This window comes from Leiobunum rupestre, chromosome 11 (genome assembly GCF_980474605.1).
Source record: "Leiobunum rupestre chromosome 11, qqLeiRupe1.1.hap1, whole genome shotgun sequence".
Lineage (NCBI taxonomy): Eukaryota > Metazoa > Arthropoda > Arachnida > Opiliones > Sclerosomatidae > Leiobunum > Leiobunum rupestre.
In genome coordinates, this window is record NC_143394.1 from 36,969,351 (window position 1) to 36,991,374 (window position 22,024).

The following is a 22,024-nucleotide window of genomic DNA, read 5'->3' on the forward strand; positions in this document are numbered from 1 at the left end:
AAAGTTTCATAAGATCCTATATTTTTAGCAAAATCCCCAAAAGTCCTATAAAATCCTATAATTTTGATATTTGGCCAATATTTCAAATCCCGCCACTCAGTTAATTTCCTAGATTTGGCTATAGGGTGAATTTGGGAAATAATTTCAAGAATTTTCTGAGATGTTGTCTGTCTTGTAGTGTTCCGGAATCGGGAACTCTTTTTTTGAAATGTCTATTGGCCAAAATAATCCGTCGCAAAGAACAGTTTATTTTGGTTTTCAGTCGCACCTCTATCTGTTGTTGCAGACGAATCCCGCTGGGCCCTATTTACTTTCGCCCCCCACTCACTCTCGCCTCAAGCGCTGCCAAAAATTTCGTCGTAGCGACCCAGAATTCTGCGAAACCACGTTTCTATCGGCCAAATTACAAACCGATACACGTACATACGTATGTACGTGTTTTGGTAATAAGGATTGGTGTCTTACAGGGTTGCCGTACGTCAGGGAAAAGTCAAGAAATTTAATAATGGGCCTAAATAGTCGGAATTAAAAAATGGGCCTAAATAGTCGGAATTAAAAAATGGGCCTAAATAGTCGGAATTAAAAAATGGGCCTAAATAGTCGGAATTGAAAAATGGGCCTAAATAGTCGGAATTGAAAAAATGGGCCTAAATAGTCGGAATTAGAAAAAATGGGCCTAAATAGTCGGAATTAGAAAAAATGGGCCTAAATAGTCGGAATTAGAAAAAATGGGCCTAAATAGTCGGAATTAGAAAAAATGGGCCTAAATAGTCGGAATTAGAAAAAATGGGCCTAAATAGTCGGAATTAGAAAAAATGGGCCTAAATAGTCGGAATTAGAAAAAATGGGCCTAAATAGTCGGAATTAGAAAAAATGGGCCTAAATAGTCGGAATTAGAAAAAATGGGCCTAAATAGTCGGAATTAGAAAAAATGGGCCTAAATAGTCGGAATTAGAAAAAATGGGCCTAAATAGTCGGAATTAGAAAAAATGGGCCTAAATAGTCCGGGCAAGGTCAAGGAATTTTAAGAATTTGTGAAAAGTCGGGGAATTCAATTTTTATCTAGACACTTTTTGGTCTAGGTAATTTTACTCTAGATCTTGGACTAATTATATGATTATCATTTATTTCCTTGAAAGTTTGGCTAATTTTTCAACATTGCAGTAACTTTTGCAGTCCATTTAAATTGATCAACTTCTGATAAAAGAAAAATATAAAATAAAAATTTGGCCTCAAAAAGTCAGGGAATTTAAATCTGAAAATTTTGTGGCAACGCTTTTTTATAATTACTATATTTCCCCATAATGCATGTACCTAAAAAATCCTATATTTCCGAAATTTTAAGCATATTGGTTAAAATACAACTGAGAAAGTTTTTATACCAATATATTTATTTTCCTATTTTTCCCGATACTCCAGGCCTAATCGAGAATTGCGAACTGTTTGTAGTATTATGACGCATACCAATTTAGAAAATATATTTAAAATATTGATCACTTAAATTTTCTGGGTTATATTTAAATAAATATTTTCTATATTTTAACTATATAAAACCCCCTATAAATTCGGAGGGTTCGAGATTTCTAAAATATTTTTTCCCATATTTCAAGATTTTCAGGCGGATTTCGAGATTTATAAAATATTTTTGCCCAGATTTCAAGATTTTCAGGCTGATTTCGAGACTTCTAAAATATTTTTCTCTAGAGTGTACAGGATTGTTACGAATGTCGTACACCTCGTATAAATTTGTAGTTTAATCCTATATTTATTCAATAATTTGGATCCCTTGTGAATGTGTTAATTTACGGATTAAATTAAATTTAAAATCAATTAGGACGTAATGACTCCAACATCCAGTTGTATTTTTCTGACCCAGTTTACCACTGATTAATTTTGCCGTTTTGGATGGTCGAAAATATCCGTCGATTTGGAGCCAATATGGATCCATCAATCATCGCATTCACTTCCGAATTCCATTAATTACACAAAGTTAATTTTTTTTATATAAAAAAAGCGACCAGAGATTATTTGAAAACTAATGTAGCGAATCTAGCGCGGTTCCTTATAAGATTGATCCGTCTGAGCGTAACCTCAACTGGTCTCCTCTCTCTTGGTCACGCACTTCCGCGGGGTTCGTGTAATAGGCCGCCACGCCAGTAGAGATAACCTAACCTAACGAGGCGTCTTATCGGTATCGGCTAGCTGCGGATATGTTAGTGGGTGGATTACCCGAGTGCTTGTAGAGATGGCCACGGAACCCCTTTCCGTTGTGGGCTTTCCGCGATTGACGGTAGATGGCGTCATGATTTCCCAGCGGCGGGGAAACACAGCCTAATGGTACTTTACGGGTTGTTTTCGGTGCCGCCTCGTCTGACGGCTTCCGCGCTCTGGCGACTCTTTACGGCAGACAGAGACGCCACCCTTCTTGAACGGCCTTTAATTCATAAATATCCAGCGTGTCCGTGCGCGCGTTAATTTAAAATTGTAGACGTCCACGCGCCTGGCACACTGCCTGAAGCCTCGTTTCCTTTTCCTAGCTTGTTTTCTATTTCTTTTTTAGTCACGCGCCCTAAACGCTTTATTTGATGAGGCGTAGCCATTAATCTGCCTTTTTCACACGGTCCCTACATTAGAGTCATGATGGGTTTTTCGCAGGGTTGGCGTGGAACCAGCCATACCGGCTATAACCACCTGGTTAAATCCGGTTATAGCCACTTGAATTTTTTTTAAATAAAAATAATTCCAATATTTTACTAAAATAATAACTTTTATTTAGTTTAGCTTTTGTTTCATATTTTAAACAAATTAGGATGAGTTCAAATGATCCTCTAATTGATGGGGACAGGGGTAGGCTTAAAGTTCAAAAGTTCGTTGCCTCGCTTCGGTCCTTAAAGGCCTAGGTTTTCTTCTGCCTGTCCCCCTTTAAATTATGCCAACATGTTCAGCGGTTGGCCTACCACCAGGGTATTTGTGCTCCACTAAGTTAATTTAAAGGGGGACAGGCAGAAAAAAACCTGGGCCTTTAACAAAAACTAGAAGGGAATTAAAAGAATTTAATTATATAATATAGATATTTAACTTACTTTGTTAAGTTTCTAATTTACAACAATAGCAGAAGACAATTTCCTACTTAAAAAGTGATGGACATAAGTAAAAGAGGATATTTACATTTTAGACAGCGCTAACCGAAATAATCGGTTATAACCAATTAAAACCACTGGTTTGGTTTTTTTCTAACCCTGTTTTTTCGGTTACTGTGATATTTTCGTTTTACGATTTTAGCGCCACCTTGTAATCGATAAGTGAACACTTAAAATGGTCACGGTTTTTCGCGTATTTGTATTGTTTTAAGATAAATTTTGTCAAGATGGTGGCCATAGCCTAGGGTGTGATTTGAAAGTTAAGGGGTATGCCGTGAAAGCTTTCCCCTACGATGCCGTCACGTAAAACTTGGCAATGTATAATTTATTTTCCTCTACCTGCTGTTGCATCTCCAATTTAAATCTTAGTCACTCTTAAAATGTGTCACACCGTACGAAACGTTTCTGAGAAATTCACTTACTCTTGAGATATTTTTTTTAGTATTTCATTGTCAAACTATTTTTCTAAAAAAGTAAATATACAAATTCGATAAAGTAATATTGCTCTAAAAATATGAATCTTTAGATCAATTTTACCAAATATTTTTTTATAGAATTTTTTTTATTTTATTTTGGTTGGAAGAAAACTTTTTAGAATACAGTGATACATAAAAATATTGCACAAACAGAAACTCCCCCTACCTAAGCAGCGCTTGTATTTAGTGGGGTGTTTTAAGATTATTTAGTCAGCTGCGCGATTTATAAATTCAATTACTTATGTTACAAAAAATTGTTGAAGAGATTATCTAAATGCAATTGAGTTTCATAAAGTATCTCTATTCGATTTTTAAAAATTCTTTAGAATTTCTTAGGAAATGTTTGCAAGAACGTCAGCTCAAATCCGAAAATAATGTTAAACTCTCGCTTTGAAATTATTTCCCATTATACGATTTTAAACATGTTGGAGCTTTAAGCGCGCTACCACCTTGTTTCCTCTAAATATTAATTTCGCGAGGGAGGGTTTTCGGGACTGTTGGAGTCGCGCTTTGAGCGTATGATGTCCTGAAATCGCGTGATCAAATAACAAGCGAAAAACGCCTTTAATGACTGGCTTTTAGGCGCTCCGCGTTCGGGTTAAAAAAGGAACCCCAAATGAAGGGACGTGGGTGGGTCCCTCTCCTTTTTTCACCCCACCGTGGGAATTCCTAATAGTCAGACTCTGATTTTTATCCGCGTTCGAATAATTAGCGGGTTCCTACGTTTAGAGCGCGCCCACCGCGTCAGTTTGAAAAAGGGATTCCGTAATTAAATGGAAACTGTACTCGCCTTCCTAATTATGTCAAGCCACCCTCCACCGAATATTATCACCCCCGCTAATATTATATTTTCGCAATCGTAGCGTATATTTTGAGTATGGCCAATCCGTATATACTTGTATTTGAATAGATGATTTTTATACCGCGTGTATAAGCGAGCCTGTCCCTAACGCCGTCATTCTATCGATCTGCGCGTGCGCCTTCAAAACGACGTGGACTAGTTGCGTGCCAACGGTCTCTCATGGACACACTCCGGACTCGGGTATTCTTGGGATTTACCGTCAGTTTCTTAAGTATTCTCGCATAGCGATCTAAGCGGATTAAAGGTCTGTTTTCACTGCCATTATTCAATTACGCCAAAGTGGATTAAGAGTCGTGAGCGCCAACGTTTTGAAGTGTCAATTAGTAATTAATTTTACATCGACCATCGAGGTTAACAAGAGACAAAGGGAGTGTGAAGTAGGTGTTATTACGAATTACGGTTGAAAAGCCCTATTCCTTGTCACTTTCTGTAGGTGTCACTTAATAAATTTTCCCTAATAACGACACTTCTATCATTTATTTTCCGCAAATCGGGAAAATAAAAAATTTAAACATAAATTACTTTTTAAGGGTTTTTAATTTTTTATCGATGTAATATGTCTAATATCAGTAAACATACATTAATGGTGTTACATTGTTAATCAGTTTAAACTAGTCTAGAGGTTTAGTTTTACTTTTAGATTAGAAAAAATGAGGCGAAAATGCCGCTTTATTTAAATTTGCAAACAATATATTATACTAATCATGGAATTAAAACTTTATTTTTTTCGGAAAAATACGGAAAATGACCGAGGCCCTTTTTCCGGAAACTTTTCCGACATACAACACTAATTTAAATATTAACGTTTCTTTTGCGCGTCATTTATACCATCGCCTTTTGAATGATGAAATTAAGAACGTATTTAAGATAACCGATAACGAGTTGCACTCCTTAAGCCCCATTTTCATGCTCGCTGGTAGCGGGTAAAAATCAACAAAATCCGCTTCCGCTACACACTTTTTCACTTTCCGCGTCGGGCGTCGATCTGTTTCAAACAGATATTTTAGCTTTATTTTCACGCTTGCGAGTGGTGGATGCGAATTTTAACAATTTTTATCCGCTACCAGCGAGCATGAAAATGGGCCTTAAGACTGGTTAATCTCTTTGACGTAGCTTAAAGAGTAAGTTGCAAATAGATTTTCGGAATAGAAACTTAACTTTATATTTTTCTCGTTCATTGGATGATGGGTTTTCCGTAAATGTAACTAACTTGATGAAATACCGTCGTTAAGTTTATTTAATATTAAAATGGAATTTACGTGCAGCGCCCCGTTGCGGCTTTTATTTTGAACGATAAATCGTAGACTATGGTTTCTGTCTGAATTTTCCCTATTGCATCTGGTAGATTATATAGCGCCCACTATCCTACCAAGATGATTCTTGTAATATCTTTACTAGATAAGCATGAGCGCGTGTTTTAAAACCCGTGTAAGCACCCACGTACATAATTCAGTAGTAGAATCCCATAATTCTATAGTAGATTTTTCGAATTTTACCACGGAATTAGTAGCATCTACATTTTGTATCCAAGCCTAGACTCTATGTTGGGGATAGCGGCCAATGAGAAATAACGTGTAGTCAAAGACGTCAATCACCCCGTTAAAATTCAAATTGTTTGGACGTTCTACCTAGGAGCAACAAACACAACACCCCACACAAGGAGAACGCAACCCGTCAAAAGTCGTGGATTTTCTTGCGTACGTTTTTCATTGGCTAGACGCTTTAGCGCCTGCCGCCGTCGGAAGGGGAAAATTCGGAAATTGTCTTCCCCCCGCCCGTAAAACGTTCAGCGTAAAGGCTGGTGACGCTCGTCCAATGAAATTCGTACACAACCCTTCGTTATGGGCGTTCTACTAATTATTTGTAATTAACTACGTAGCGGAAAGCAACTAAATTTTTTATTTGGGTACTTTAAACGTAAGCGCTTCGTTTAATAACAAAATTAAAGCGGTAACGAATAATTATAATAAAGCACGGACCTTAAAAGTTCCACATACTCCTAAATTCAAACCGGAATAATTTAGCTTCTAAATCTTAAGCCCCCCTCTCCTAATAATAATATTAATATGAAACAGGTGGCGCTAGTTTCGCTGATATTTCAGAATTTGATTTTAATACAAGTCTGTCTACAAGTTCGTCTTGTCCGATATTCCGAGTAATTCTATGGAAATTCTAGACAAAACAAAAAAATATAGAACTTCAATAGGAAAGAAATACTTTATGCAAAAAATCAACAGAACAGACGAGTACGGAACCCTTTGATTAGGCATAAAACCTCGCTGTACAAACACAGCCGACAGACAGAGAAATTCTTCGAATCAATACGTCATAGCATTATCTCTTGTATGTTCGAAGGGGCTTTGTGGATAGAGATAGGAAGAAAATATTGGCTGTCGGGGGAGGGGAGGGGGGGGTGGATTCGGACCCCACAAACCAATAAAAATTCGCGCTCCCCCGGAGGAGAAATAGCGTGAAAGGAAAGGGAAAAAAAGATAAGCGGATCAAATTTCAAATATTTTGGTTTTCCAACTTTTGACTTCCCAACGGCTACGTCAATTCTCCTTGTTTTTATCTGCTTCTTGGCAGGGCACTCGCCACCCTTAGCAACCCCCCCTCGTGTCGGTCTCTGTTGGCCCCCTCTTAATCCTATTATCCAAGACACTAGCCGTCACTTCTGGTGGCAACTCGTAACCCCATACCTTCTCTTTCACCGTGTTATCATCCTCTTCTGAATCCTGATCTTCGCTTTTGTTTTTGGGACCTAACGCCGCGGATCTCCCAAAAGTTTCGCCGTGAATCTCGCTTTCGCCGAGTAATCAATACCTCAGCTTTTCTTTTGGGTTTTATTCAATTCGAAACGCTTTCGTATTATACCTCGTTGTATTCATCAATGAATTTTTTTAAACTTGATTTCTTCTCCTCTTCGACTAGCTTTTACACCCTTTCTTTAAGTTCATTTATTGAAAAACTCGATCAGGTTTAGCTTCCAGAAAAATTAAACTTTTGGTATGTTTCGTTGTTAGTCAAGTTTTAATAAATTAAATTCTTATTTACAATTCACACTTAATGAAAATTGCGTTTGATATCTTTCTTACAAGTTTTGTATGTACCATTTCTAAATTTTTCGTTGGGCTTTCATATTTTTATTTTGATATTACAGTTTTTGCACCCCAACCAAATTTTCGAACTCTAACTTCGTAACCGATTTACCGATTTAACAAAGTCCTTAATTGAAGTAGCAGATGAAACTAAACTTCAATTTTTATAGCAATATTTAACTCCACAAACATGTACTTGCAGAGATTTTGTTTCCATGGCAACCTTTTCAATAGTCCAAAGTTTATCAGAATTTAGCATTTTTGGGTTAACTTATAGCATATTCCGTGTGAAACAACGTCTCATTGGAATTTTTTCTAAGGAATTGTTACGCAGAGGCATACTTATCAGTTATGTTACATATGCCACAACCACAAGTTATAAATATTTTTAACGAAAGTGTGTCAGTTCATTATCTTCCGCGTGTTCAATATTTGCTAAGGCATTTTTAGTTGACTAAGTCATTAGGCCTATTAGTCATACCAGGAATCCATACCTCTACTTGGAATGCTATCCTGCCGTATCGCGTATGGTAAGATCACTCTGAGAGAAAAAAATCCCCTCTCACGTTGTTGTTTGTTTGCCACATCGAGACGAAAATCTGCCGCAATAAGTATTCCAAGTAGAGGTCACACTGAGTATGCGCTGGAAGCCGTGCAAATAGGGCTGTCACGTAATTTAAGTTGCTTAATTTTCTCGCAAGAGGCACTTCTATCTTTCGTTCTGACGTCATTTCTACGTAACTCTACAAAGAGGTATCGTTAATTAATTCTTCCAAGTGGCACAGTTAATGAAAATGCTTCAACTACTTCATACATATATGAAAATGGGGTAGATTCCCTTTGCGAATTGTTCCGAGTATAAGACAAAAACGGGTGGCACCCGTGGGTAGATTTATAGGGTGGCGCGCAAACAATCTCTTATCCAACGGAGATAATGTCTTTTTTTTTACCTTCGGCCCATTTTTTGCTCGTTTTAGACTTGAAAGACGGCTTCGAGGCAGGGGCTTCGGGAAGCTACACCGTAAAACCCCTTAAGAATATCCCATTTCACTCTGGGCTCTCTTTCGGTCTGCCCTCCCCAAAGCAGCGGCTCTTCTAAGTGGCCGAGAAATAGGGGTCTTCTTCCTTGGCCCTTTTCGGTTTTGGATCAGTGCTTGTCTCCAAATTCGATTTATTCATTTGGTATCGTAGGTGAAATGCTCTTTCCTGCAGGGTTTTACCGCCGCCGCCTTTGATTCGCGCTTCGTCTTCCGCCAGATTTTTACAAGCACTCAAAACGCGCTAAAGGGGTCTTGTCCTTTTCGCTCGAACGCCAGAAAAAGTCTAAAACAAAATAGACCTACCCTTTCAGCAAATTAGACATCGTTAACCTTTTAACTAAAAGGTTAAATTGCCAACTTTATAGATATTTCTACGAAATCACGTATGTTTACACTTCTGATTTCCAATCCATTTAAAACCTCTTCATAACCAGGAATCCATAACGCTACTTGGAATGAGTATCTCCCCATATCCCCTGTGGTATTTTGTGGCGGAACATAGTGGGAGGGGCTAAAAACGCTTATACCGCCTTAAATGACGTCAAATTCAGTGACAAACAAAGGCTTATAAGCTCCGCCTACTATGTTCCGCCACAACGGCGGGGAATCGAAGCAGTTATTCATTCCAAGTAGCGTTATGGATTCCTGTCATAACTTAATAAAGGTGTCAATGCTGGTAAAATAAATATCGAGATGAAAGTAAATATTTACTCATCTATTGCTAATACTATATTAAAATTTGCAATTTAAATCTATTAAAATAACGGCTTAAAATCAAACATGAAAATGGATATATTTATTAGCGCCGATTTGATTTGGGTCGGTGCCGGCATTTCGCGAAAATAACCCGGCGGCGGCATGTCCAGCCGATTTTTCATAAATCCTTGACGGCGTTGATTTTTTTTTGGCGGCGGCGCGAAGGGGCAAAGTCCCCCCCCCCCGACTCCCCGCGCATTTGAAAATTTGTATAAAAAAATTTCAAAATGTTATTGAAGGAAAAACTAATAAAGTAACGTAGAAAATCAAAGAAAAATTTGGCGGCGGGATCACAATTTTTTGACGGCGGCGCGCCGAAAGGTAAATGGCTCAGCGGCGGCGGCTCTGTGCCAGATAAAATATCGGCGACGGCGGCGTTGGATCGGCTACAATTGCGTCTACTTGTAGCGCCTATTACCCTTAGAAAAGGATCTTATACGCGTCGGTCTGTATGTCAGGGCTCCCAGAGTTCCTATAATTCCTATAAATTCCTATAATTTCAATATGCTCCTATAATTTCCTATTTTCTCAATTTGTTCCTATAAATTCCTATTTTTCCGAAATTTTCTAGTTTTTCTATAGCTATACCCAGAAATTCCTATAATATTAAAAATAATGTATTAGAAAACACCCTTAACGTTTGGGAAAAATTTGCTTTCTAAATAGAGCGTTCCCCAAACCCTCAACGGTTGGGCTCCCAGAGTTCCTTTAAATTCCTATAATTTCAATATACTCCTATAATTTCCTATTTTTAGCTAAAATATTCCTATAAATTCCTATTTTTAGCTAAAATGTTCCTATAAATTCCTATTTTTAGCTAAAATGTTCCTATAAATTCCTATTTTTTGGCTAAAAATGTTCCTATAAATTCCTATTTTTTGGCTAAAAATGTTCCTATAAATTCCTATTTTTAGCTAAAATGTTCCTATAAATTCCTATTTTTAGCTCAAATGTTCCTATAAATTCCTATTTTTAGCTAAAATGTTCCTATAAATTCCTATTTTTAGCTAAAATGTTCCTATAAATTCCTATTTTTAGCTAAAATGTTCCTATAAATTCCTATTTTTGGCTAAAAATGTTCCTATAAATTCCTATTTTTTGGCTAAAAATGTTCCTATAAATTCCTATATTTTCTATGAAATTTCCTATAATTCCTATTATATTTAAAAAAAAAAATCGCTGGGAGCCCTGGTATGTCGAGGTCATTGCGACTGCCTCAACTTGTTTTCCCGTCACCATAGCTACGTCTCCTTCTCTTGGTCTCCTTCCTTCCTGGGAATATCGAAATCTTTCTTTTTTATCTTCGATGCTAAGCTAAGGAAGGAAATTGGGTAAAGAAAGCTGCTGGCGGGCTGAGTGTGATGTTTTGTTATATATTCCAGAAATTTGCATTCTACCGTGGTATATCGCTTCTCAGTTCCGCTTTTAGAAATGGATTGTTTTAGGAATAATCCCCAGAAAAACGAAGGCGCCTGCTAAGTCCGAATTTTCTATTTGCCTGAGAAGGTAAAAATGAGGAAATTCATTCTTATAATCCTAGCCTCGGGATTTTAGTAGGGATTACCTTTTTTTTAAATATTGGGACCTTTTGGTAACTTTATAGTGTCATAATACTAATTCAGTAGCAAAATTTACATACTTCGCAAGCGGATGCGAGTTCTGTGTAAGGATGTCTCGACTGAATTCTTTAAAAATTTGTTTAATTTTAACTTACTTTTTATACTCAAAAATTGATATCTAAAATATACGAGTCGGTGGAGACGACAGAAACGATATGCAGGGTAGATACAAACTGCAGATAGTCTGATCTCAGGGTAAATAAACTTTGAGGATAGGTGATCTCTATACCGCAGACGTGCGTTCCGTAAAGATTCCAGAGTAGATGCGTTCCGTAGAGATTCCGGAGTAGATGCGTTCCGTAGAGATTCCGGAGTAGATGCGTTCCGTAGAGATTCCGGAGTAGATGCGTTCCGTAGAGATTCCGGAGTAGATGCGTTCCGTAGAGATTCCGGAGTAGATGCGTTCCGTAGAGATTCTGGAGTAGATGCGTTCCGTAGAGATTCCGGAGTAGATGCGTTCCGTAGAGATTCCGGAGTAGATGCGTTCCGTAGAGATTCCGGAGTAGATGCGTTCCGTAGAGATTCCGGAGTAGATGCGTTCCGTAGAGATTCCGGAGTAGATGCGTTCCGTAGAGATTCCGGAGTAGATGCGTTCCGTAGAGATTCCGGAGTAGATGCGTGCCGTAGAGATTCCTAAGTAGACAAACTAGTTCCCAACGTAGTGTATTGTGTAACATTATGCCTCGTAAGAATATCTGTTATCCTGTTTTAAAATAAATTTTATTTAATCGCCCTACGTCGATACCAAACTTAACTTATTTTACCAACTATTTAATATCAAAAACTAGGCTGCGTCAAGTTTATAAGAATTCTTAAGAGAAAAACAAGATTTCTATCTGTCGCCCTTTTAAACCGAACGAATGATATCTGATCTTACCGAATTTTTAAGAGAACTTACAACAAAGGCGTACACACTTATATGAAATATGTTATAAACTTATAATAACACTCTTTATACGTACTTTTTTTTATTTTCGCCAGCACAACACGCTTGTGTTAGTAAATACTATCTTCAATATATATTTTTTGTTCCCGAAGAATGAAATCGGTAAAACTTACCTCCCAAATCTTAAGTGGAAAGAAACCATTTGCCCTCTCTCTCTATTCTCGTATAACAGCGTCTAGACCTCGTACTAAGGTCCTCGGGGCGCAATACTCGTCCGGTCCAAACGATAAGAAATATAGAAGGGCGGTCTACTGGTGTGTGTCTGGAAAAGGATTCTCGCTTTCATATCCGCGAAGTAGTCTGTTAAAATACTCTTTAGCTGGTGCGCTTTCGGGTCGTCGCTTCCTCGGAAAATCTTCGTCTTCATTCGTCCATACAGAGCCAAGCCAGTCGCGCGACTCACTGTCCATTTTTATATAAGTTTGAAAATCGAAAGCAATATTGTCTGTCGTCGTCTGGTCTGCGTCAGCGCCAAAAATAACAAAAATAGAGAAGAGGATGATGGCAACCTGGGACTCATCGCGCCGGCCTTTCAACCATCATCTCCAACCCCCACGCTACCCCCTCGCCGGCTTTCGTCCAGAATACCCACCCTTACTATTCCAGCTATTGAGTGCAGTAAACCCCTCTACTCTCACTAGGATAGTCCGTCACAACTGTTCCAACTTTCGCTTTGTTTCCACCAAAGAAAATAGAGATAAGGAAAAGAAAACTGGATATGTTAATGTTACTCGCTTCCGGTGGCGCTACGGCTTAAGCTTCGTCTATTAATACAGTATTAACTGGGGATACTTTCAACGCCTCCGCGAAGGCTACACTTTCTATTCCGTATCTATATTTTCTTAGTTTCAACTTTTGGCTCACTCGTTGTAACAGCCGGGCTCGTGTTTCTCCGGTTTTGCCACAGCGTGCAAATCCCCTTCACTCTTCGTTGTCTTCCATCGGCGAAGCCTAATACGTCAGAGTCGTCCCCCGGAAAACAAAGTTAAATCTGTCTGCATCCTGTCTAGTTTCGAGCTTCGTACTCAATTCAATCCGGGGAAACAACCAACTGAAGACGCACCATCTAGAACATTTCCTGCCCACATATTTTTGAATATTCAAGGGGTATTTTCGACAAGGAATAGTTAATTAGCTCGTTTATCATCTAAATCGCCGGCAGTTTTAACTTATCAAGTTTCAATTAAACGCGTTATCATTTGTCAAAATTTAGCTTCAGTGTGTTTGACGCCTAAGAAAATATTTTTACGAAATAGTCGTGTTAGTGAGAATAAACCCTACGCTCAAACCTACACGAAATTTATTAATTACAGGGCCCCCAGAGGTCCTATAATTCCTATAAAATCCTAAATTTTCAAAAATGTCCTATAACACCCTATATTTTTAGCAAAATCCCCCAAAAGTCCTATAAAATCCTAAAACTTTTGATATAAGTTAAATTGCTAGATAAATTCCTATATATAGTCATTCTAGTATATACTTGTGTTATTGTTATTGTTAACATGGTTAACTACTAGTATATTTTGTGATAAAATGGTTAAAGAGTTGAAAATCAAAGATTTATCTAAATATAGATTTTGTTTTTAAATGCATAAAGTTAGTAAATTAAATAGCATATAATCCTATAAAATCCTATAATTTTTTAAAAATAGTCCAATAAAGTCCTATATTTTTAGAAAAATAATCCTATTTTTCCTATAAAAAATGGAAAATTTGAGTGGGGGCCCTGTAATTAACCTCTCTTAAATTTTATTTTTCACAATTTGACTACTTCAGCGGAAAATATACGTAGTTTTTGTTGTTTTATTTAAATCGAGAGTAAGAAAATGCATCGTCCTTAAAATGACACGTTGGAATTCTCCGTATTTGTAATATACGGTCGAGTTTAGCCCGGTGGCTTTTGGTATCGGCATGGTGTCATATATCAGCGAACGCTAACCAATATATATCCCGCGATCTATCGTATATAAACGAGGCTCACGGTTAAAGCCGCGCCGTATTGTTGGCTTTTCTCGGGGACAGATTACGCTGGCTGTCCTTCCGAGTAAAGATTCGGGACGCGTCGACGAGTACTCGAGGCGCCCTCACGCGGCGACGTTCCTAAAACATTTCTGGAATTCTGAAAGCCCCGGAGAGTGCTTTACCGTCGAAAAATTCTAGTTTTCCGTAAATCCATTCGCTCAACAAATATACAGCGGAAAAGGGTGGATGCGAGCCGAGGGCCTTACTGGCTGGACGTCCGATGCTTAAGCCCCATCTCAATCGTTTCCACTTGGCCGCCGCCGCCATGGCAGTTGGGAACTGCAGTCGAATCTGACATGGAATCACTTCGGAGAATGGAAAAGAAAAGAGGACGAAGTGATTGGGAGGACACTGAGGAGGAAAAAACGGACGATGCCAGCGGGCTGATCTGGAAACCATTACTCGTCGGGTTAAAAATGGTCATGGCTGCGGAAATCTGCCCGGTCCCTCGATGCTTATACGCAGCCGACTGTAATACACCTACGGCGTCCATTTTCCAAAACTCTTTCTCTCTTTTGTGATTCTTAGAATACCTTTCCTATAACTCGCACCGAAAGTAAATTCGGGTGCCTAAGAATATGGGGTAATAGCGTTAGCCTTAGGTACCACCCTAGCGTACTTTGGGCCTGTTGCAAAAGTATGCTTGGCGAGGATGCGACCATAGAAGTTATATTGGAAAATCTTAGACAAACATACTTTTGCAACAGGCTCTAAGTCTGCTTTTTAAACAAAATACGAAAAAACTTTCTCGACAAAGTTGGCTAACGAGGAGACTACCCGAGGTGATTATCACCGATTTTGTTGAAACTAGGTGGGTATGTAGACCTTATGGTAGCATGAAATTTCACCAAGGGAAAAGTAAAAATGGACATTAGTTTCGCCATGGCAACCGGAAATGTTTTTGACAACACAGTACGTATATTTTCTCATTGAAAATAACATGGGAATCTGAGCACTGTGAAAATTTTCAAAACAAAAAGAATAGATCAAAATTGACAAATGATATTAATTTTATGATATTTTGATGAATTTTGGTCAATTTGATCAAATTTGATCAGAATCGGTAAAAATGGAGAAAAGCGAAATATAAAAATAAAAAGCTGTATTTACCAACTAATCGCCAAATCGACGGTAATAAATGAATTTTATCAAAATTAATAAAATGGAATTTAGTTGTTTGAATTTGATCAAAATTAATAATTTTAATTAGAATTATTATTATTTTTTAGAAGTGCTCAGATTCCCATGTCATTTTCAATAGGAAAATATGCATACTGTGTTGTCAAAAACATTTTCGGTTGCCATGGCAAAACTAATGCCCATTGCAACTTTTCCTTTGGTGAAATTTTTTTGTTACCATAAGGTCTATGTACCCACCTAGTTTCAACAAAATCGGTGATTATCACCTCGGGTAGTCACCTCGTTAGTATATATCTCCATATTCTTTATTGTCCCTGAATTCATTTTTGGATAACTATACTTTCGAAATTAAATTTTGTCTTTCTTACTTAACTTTGCAGTTTTTTCGAATAGCGTAAAAATATTAAAGATTTATCCTTTTGAAAGAAAGAATCACTATTATTCATAGAGTATATATGAACCCTAACTGCAAAGATTTATCCCTTTGAATTTAAAAAGAAAGAGTATATGAACCCCTTGAAAACGATAGTAGAACATAGCACTTTATATTTTTTTCTCTCAACCCGATGGCGCGCGCACTTTCCAGATAGCTCTGAACGATGGTGGTTTCCAAAGGTACGACGTTGGTATAAATCTGGTTTCCGATTTCACCGCTGGGGATCATCGGGTGTCCATCAGCGGATGGCTCTATAGCTCATATTGCGCCTCTTTTCTCGCGGAAAAAGGAAAACGCTTTACATTCATTTTTCTCTCCCTTTTCCCCGCGACTCCAGTCTCGCCTCTCTCTTCCTTTCCATCTCATCCGCACCCCCCGTCTCCCCCCCCCCCGGCATCAGCGGCAGCGCCATCACCGGCGAAAAAGGAGAAGGAGATCCTCTATTCCATCCCTTTTACCATTGAAAATTCGGCCTCTTTTATTTCGTTTGACAAATGATTCTGGGACGACTCGGCCGCTCCGTTTTCGCTTTTCGGAAGCGACGACGACGCGCCCTACCTAACAACTATCAATCTTCCCTTCCTGGGGCGCTCGCCCACCCCGCTGCCGCTACTGGTAGCGGAAGAAACAAAATGTTTACTCGGATTGAAGCGATATTCGCCTACCAGCAGCGCCTCCCAGCGCCCGATCGATAAGTCCGCTTATCTTGGTCGATTGAAGACGCTGCTATATAAGTATCGGGTAGAACGCCTCGCTTCTATTAGTTTAATTTGACCGAGAGTGCCACCGGACTTGGAACCGTTGTCCGACGGAAGTCGATTCGCTGTCTTTTATTCTTTGGCATTCTCGCTGATATATTTTATCTCCCCTTCCCCGGGCCTTCGTTCGCTTACGCGCCAGAGGTTCCTTAGTCCGACTACCTGGGACGGTTCTTGTAAAATGCCAAAGACGGCTCCGATTTTCGAAGTGGGGCTAATTGCCTTTCAACTGGAAGCTCGCTTTCCGGGAAAAGAGGGAAATAAATTAAAGGAAGCGTGTTATTAAGTATTTCTCCTCCTTGAACGAATAGAGCTGTTTCCCAAACTTTCCGATTAGTTTCTCAAACTCTTTTCCGAAAACTAAACTCTCTTATAACTTTTACTCTTGCCAAATAGTATCGGAACTCTCCGGTACTTCAACGTACATCTATTACTATAATTAATACGGAACAACGTAGTGCTCCTTTTAATTAATGGCATTTTAATACGAGGACGTTTAAGACTTTATTATAAATATAAAAGCTTAAATTAGTGGTTGCCACCTAGGAGCAACAAACACAAGGAGAACGCAGCTAGCCTTTAAACACGCTAACGAAGGGTTGTGTACGAATTTCATTGGACGAGCGTCACGAGCCTTTACGCTGAACGTTTTACGGGCGGGGGGGGAGAAAATTTCCGATTTTTCCCCTTCCGGCGGCAGCAGGCGCTAAAGCGTCTAGCCAATGAAAAATGTACTCGAGAAAATCCACGACTTTTGACGGGTTGCGTTCTCCTTGTGTGGGGTGTTGTGTTTGTTGCTCCTAGTTGCCACGTACTCTCGGAACTCTCGAGGACTCTCAGTTTAATGTAGGTCTATTACTATAATTCGAATGAATATAAATATAAATGCGTTGAATTAATGGTATGTGAATCGGGGTAAATTTAAGACTATTAGAAATTAATGAATGTATTTTATAATTAGAATTGTCTTCGTTTGACTAACGTATATTTGGTTTTTATCTTTGTGAAATAGATACGATGCCGTCACCTCGCTGAAGGACAAGCTTAAACCTTTTCCAGTCGGCCGCTGTCCTCTTCGGAGGTTCGAAGGGCACCGCACCCACGCCGCCAGCGCATCAGAGAGAGGCGGCGTCCAGTTGTCCGCTACTTAGCAGACCTCCCATCCAGATGGCATTCTTCAACGAGGGAGGTTCCGTCTCCTCCACACCCGCCGCGGACTCCTGGCAGCATCCTTCTCGTCGCTCGCGGACCATCACCCGGACGCCGACGCTGTCTTGGCTGCTGTGTCTCCTGCTCTTCGCCGCTTTCAGCAGAGCCACTCTCGGATCGTGGCAGGATGAACTCAGGCCGAAAATACGTCTGGACCAACAAAGTAAGTCGCCTTTGGTTTTTAAAATTGACCAAAACCACAGTTGGACCACTCGCTACCTTAGACAGGGTTGCCACACGTCAGGGAAAACAGGGAAATAATGGAAAAGTCAGGGAATTTCAAAATGGGCCTAAAACGTCAGGGAAATGTCAGGGAATTTTAAGAATTTGTAAAGATTCAGGGAAAAGTCGGGGAATTCAATTTTATCATGGCACTTTTTGAATGTAATTTTACTCTAGATCTATGACCAATAGTTCTTTTTATAAAGTAACGTGGCCTTCTTGTTGAAATGTTGCTCTTACGTCATAGTCTCTTACTTTGACAAGCCTACTAGCGCGCGCTACAGTCGCGAGGAATATAGCTTTTTCTAGAGCGCGTGCAAATAGCTCGTGCGAAGAATATTCTAATAAAGCTGGGTCTTGTGACGTAAGAGCAACATTTTAACAAGTTGGGCAAGACCACTTTTTATTTTATAAAATCAACTATTCTATGATTATCATTTATTTCCTTGAAAGTTGGGCAAATTTTTCTTTAAAAAAATTGGCCTTAAGAAGTCAGGGAAAATATCTTAAGATGGTCAGGGAAAACGGGGAATAGTCGGGGAATTTGAATCTCAAAGTTTTGTGGCAACCCTGTTAGAGCAAGAGTCAAGCAAGTCTGAAAACCCCTATTTGAGAAAAACCAGTATTAAGTTCGAAGTCTAGCATAATAACAATGATAATCTAATAATGAAAATTGATAAAAATAGAGTGAAAATATATATTGAAAATTTTGTACTGAGTCAACTTAATTTAAAAACACTCAAGGATTCTTATTTTGAATTTCTTTAAATAGTCACGTATCTTGACTTACTTGACTTTTGCTCTCAGGTAGCGCACTAATTGAAATGCCCAGAAATGCATAGTTGTTCCACGAACTAAAGGTTTTCAACCTCTTCGGTAATATTTTCGTATTATGGTTTTCAATAAGTAAAATAATTATGAAATTATTATTTTTTAAGTCCAGCCTTTCCCGAAATGTACAGCCTTGTAGACTAACAAGGAGACTACCCGAGGTGTTACACACCGATTTTGTTCAAACTCGGGGGATTGGTAGACCTTCATGTAACTTGAAAAATCCTAAAGGGATTTTATTCAATGGGCAACGATTTTTCCATGGCAACGAAAAATGTTTTTGACAACATAAAATAACATGGGATTTTGACCTATTTCCCTGTGAAAAAAATTTAAAAAATTGATAAAAATGTGACCAATTTTGACTTTTTTCGTCAATTTTTATCAATTTTTTTAATAATTTTGCTATTTTAATTTTTTTTTCAATTTTGTAAAATGTTTCACAGGGGGGGGGGGGGGGGTAAAAATCCCATGTTATTTTAAATGGGAAAATTTCCATTTTAAGTTGTCAAAAACATTTTTCGTTGCCATGGCACAACCGTTGCCCATTGAATAAAATCCCTTTTGGATTTTTCAAGTTACCAATGCCCCGAGTTTGAACAAAATCGGTGTGTAACACCACGTGTCGTCTCCTCGTAAGTATTCCCGAACTTATGCTAATTTGAAATTTCATTATTCCATTTGGGCACGCAATTTCAAAGAATAATTCCGTTGCGTATAATGCTAAATTATTTCGTGTCAGATCCATTAACCCAATTTAATTTTCATAAACCAAAGTACATACTTCTTAAAGTATTCCAGCGTGAGTCAACTCTTTATAAAGTTATTCTCTTTTCCCCCGAAAGAAAGAAATATTCTTTATTACGGCGAAGAACAGTAACCTTAAAACCCGGGGGAGATTGCTTTATGTATTCCAATGTCATTTCGCATTTCGGCGGGAATAAAAAAATAAATAAATGGTACTTCGGCGAATGTAGGTCAATGATGTCTCTAGACCAGTAATAGCGACTCTTCCGTATAAAAAGATTTTTGTAAATTTTATTTGTTGTCTTTAATTACCTGTTACGAAATTTTCCGCTTTACCTTGAAATTCGTTAATATCCATTATTTAACCACAGTTGAATTTAAGACGCGTCCAATGGCTCGCTCTTTCACGCGATGTGCTGTGGTGATTAGAGAGAGGTTAAGCACAGGGCCCCCAGAGGTCCTATAATTCCTATAAAATCCTATATTTTCAAAAATGTTCTATATCATCCTATATTTTTAGCAGAATCCCCCCAAAGTCCTATAAATTCCTATAATTTTGATATTTTTCCCATTTCAAATCCGGCCACTCACGAGTCAGTTAAATTGCTAGATTTAGCTAAAGGATAAATTCCTTTACCAAGTAATTCTAGTCTATACTTTTGTTATTGTTAACATGCTTAGCTACTAGTATATTTTGGGATAAAATGGTTAAATAGTTTCTATTTTTAAAGTGAAAATCAAAGATTTATTTATCTAATTATAGATTTTGTTTTTAAATGCATAAAGTTAGTAAATTAAATGGCATATATAGTCCTATAAAATCCTATAATTTTGAAAAAATAGTCCCAATAAAGTCCTATATTTTTAGAAATATAATCCTATTTGTCCTATAAACAAATTTAATATTTTCGTGGGGGCGCTATAAGCAGCCCACGGTATATACGTTAACGTCTTGACAAGTTGACATCCACGTGGCGTCAGCGAAATTTCGTTAAATTAACTGGCCAGTTAAGTCAGTATTCTGAAGTTCTTGTTGCAACTGTCTACTGGACACGACATTAATTTGACGTCACAGATCACTAGGCAAAACGCAACTCGATCCTGCGAAATAAGCACGTGACCCCCCATGGGCGTCTTTATATCATGGTCGAACACGGGTCACACCCTCGAGCAAGCTACGAATAGCATTCGTCAAATCTATTCGCCAGAGCAGCCTATCTATTATTTACTAAGCAATCTTTGCGAGTGGGTCAAAGATTAGTTGACATGGGTTTTGTTTGAGCCTAAAACCTTCGGTGCTATTCCAATCGCTGCTACAATGCTGCTATAATATGATTTGGTATGGATAATTAATTACGTAGAACGCTGTTGTAGTTTGATAAGTATTGACGACTGAAATAGAATTACTATAGCTTGGCACGTTTTTGCACTAAACCAGTAAACCACCCTAAAATTTTGTTATGGTCCCTGAAATATTCCATTTTCAAAAAATCAATTTTAAAATGTGAAAATGTGAGGCATATATATCGATGCAAGAGGTAAATTTAGTTAAAAATTTATACAGGGTTCATACAAACATGGAAATCAGTGAAAACCTGGAAATATCAGTGAAATTTATTTAAAGCAAAAAAGTCAGGGAAATATCAAGGAAAATGAAAATTTTCCTGAAAAATCCGGGAAATCAGGGAAAATATTTATGAGAACTCAACTTATGTGCAATTTTTTTTTTACTATTACTGAGATTATTAATTAGTATTGAATTCATACGTTCAATCTTGACTATATTTTATTAGAAAGTGTAACAAGTTTATTGGTAAAGGGCCACGGCTCGAAACGTCTCCAAATAATAAATTTATACCGTGTGATCTTCTCCAGTTTCATTGTTTTTTCTATGTAACAGTAATGCTTTTAACATTTTAGAGACCCCATTGTTTTAAAAAGTACACCTGGAAAACCTGGAAATATCAGGGAAAATGGCTTTTGAAATATTGTATGAACCCTGACATATTTTGGCTTCCCCACCCCCTAAGAGTTGAATTAAGTTTTATCTTTGATATATATCACTTGTAAGTTAAACGCATTAGACACATTTTCAATTTGTTTAAATCGGATAATTTTGAATCTAACTTTGTTTGAAATACACACTATAACGATCTCTAAACAAAATTTTAAATCCTTTATTCGCGTTTTCTTAATAAAATACACCCGCAAACACACAAGATTCAAGTTCTTACCGGGAAATTATTTATCACGCAAATTTAAAATAACCTCAAATAAATTACATTTTTCTAAAATTTTATATGCTGCGTTGTACCTAAAGCATATTTAGGCTACTAAGAACGTACGAGTCTAGCATTCAGCTCTCTAGCGTGCTCTCCTTCCTAAGCCCCTCTCATATTTTTCATTATTGGGTCCAAACTATTTTAAAACCAAGTTCCCGAAAGATGGTATTACTTTTCCAAAAGATTACTTTAAAAATAATCATCTCATTGGTTCCCTCATTAAAGGGCTACTCACTTCCTTTAATATTACAGTGTTCGTACGGAACCTGGATATCCTTGATAATCTGGATAAGTCAGGGATTCTCAAATTGAGGAAAAAGTCGGGGATTTCAATAATATCGTCAAAGGTCGGGGATTTAAGTAATATCGTGATAAGTCAGGGATTTTATTAGTCAACCAATTTTGCATCGTAGAGAAATATTAGGTATCTTGGGCGCTCA

At 38.0% G+C, this 22,024-nt stretch overlaps 1 protein-coding gene across 4 annotated transcripts in view; it reads left to right on the forward strand.

The window, feature by feature from the left end:
• Positions 1-22,024, forward strand: part of LOC149922442 (semaphorin-1A-like) — a 267,931-nt gene that overhangs the window by 70,695 nt on the left and 175,212 nt on the right. For all 4 annotated transcript variants that reach the window (XM_090164285.1, XM_090164282.1, XM_090164283.1 and 1 more), the window contains exon 2: positions 17,306-17,665. In XM_090164285.1, the coding sequence (XP_090020411.1) occupies positions 17,461-17,665 (205 nt within the window). In that variant the 5' untranslated portion in view covers positions 17,306-17,460. The remainder of the gene's footprint in view (positions 1-17,305; positions 17,666-22,024) is intronic.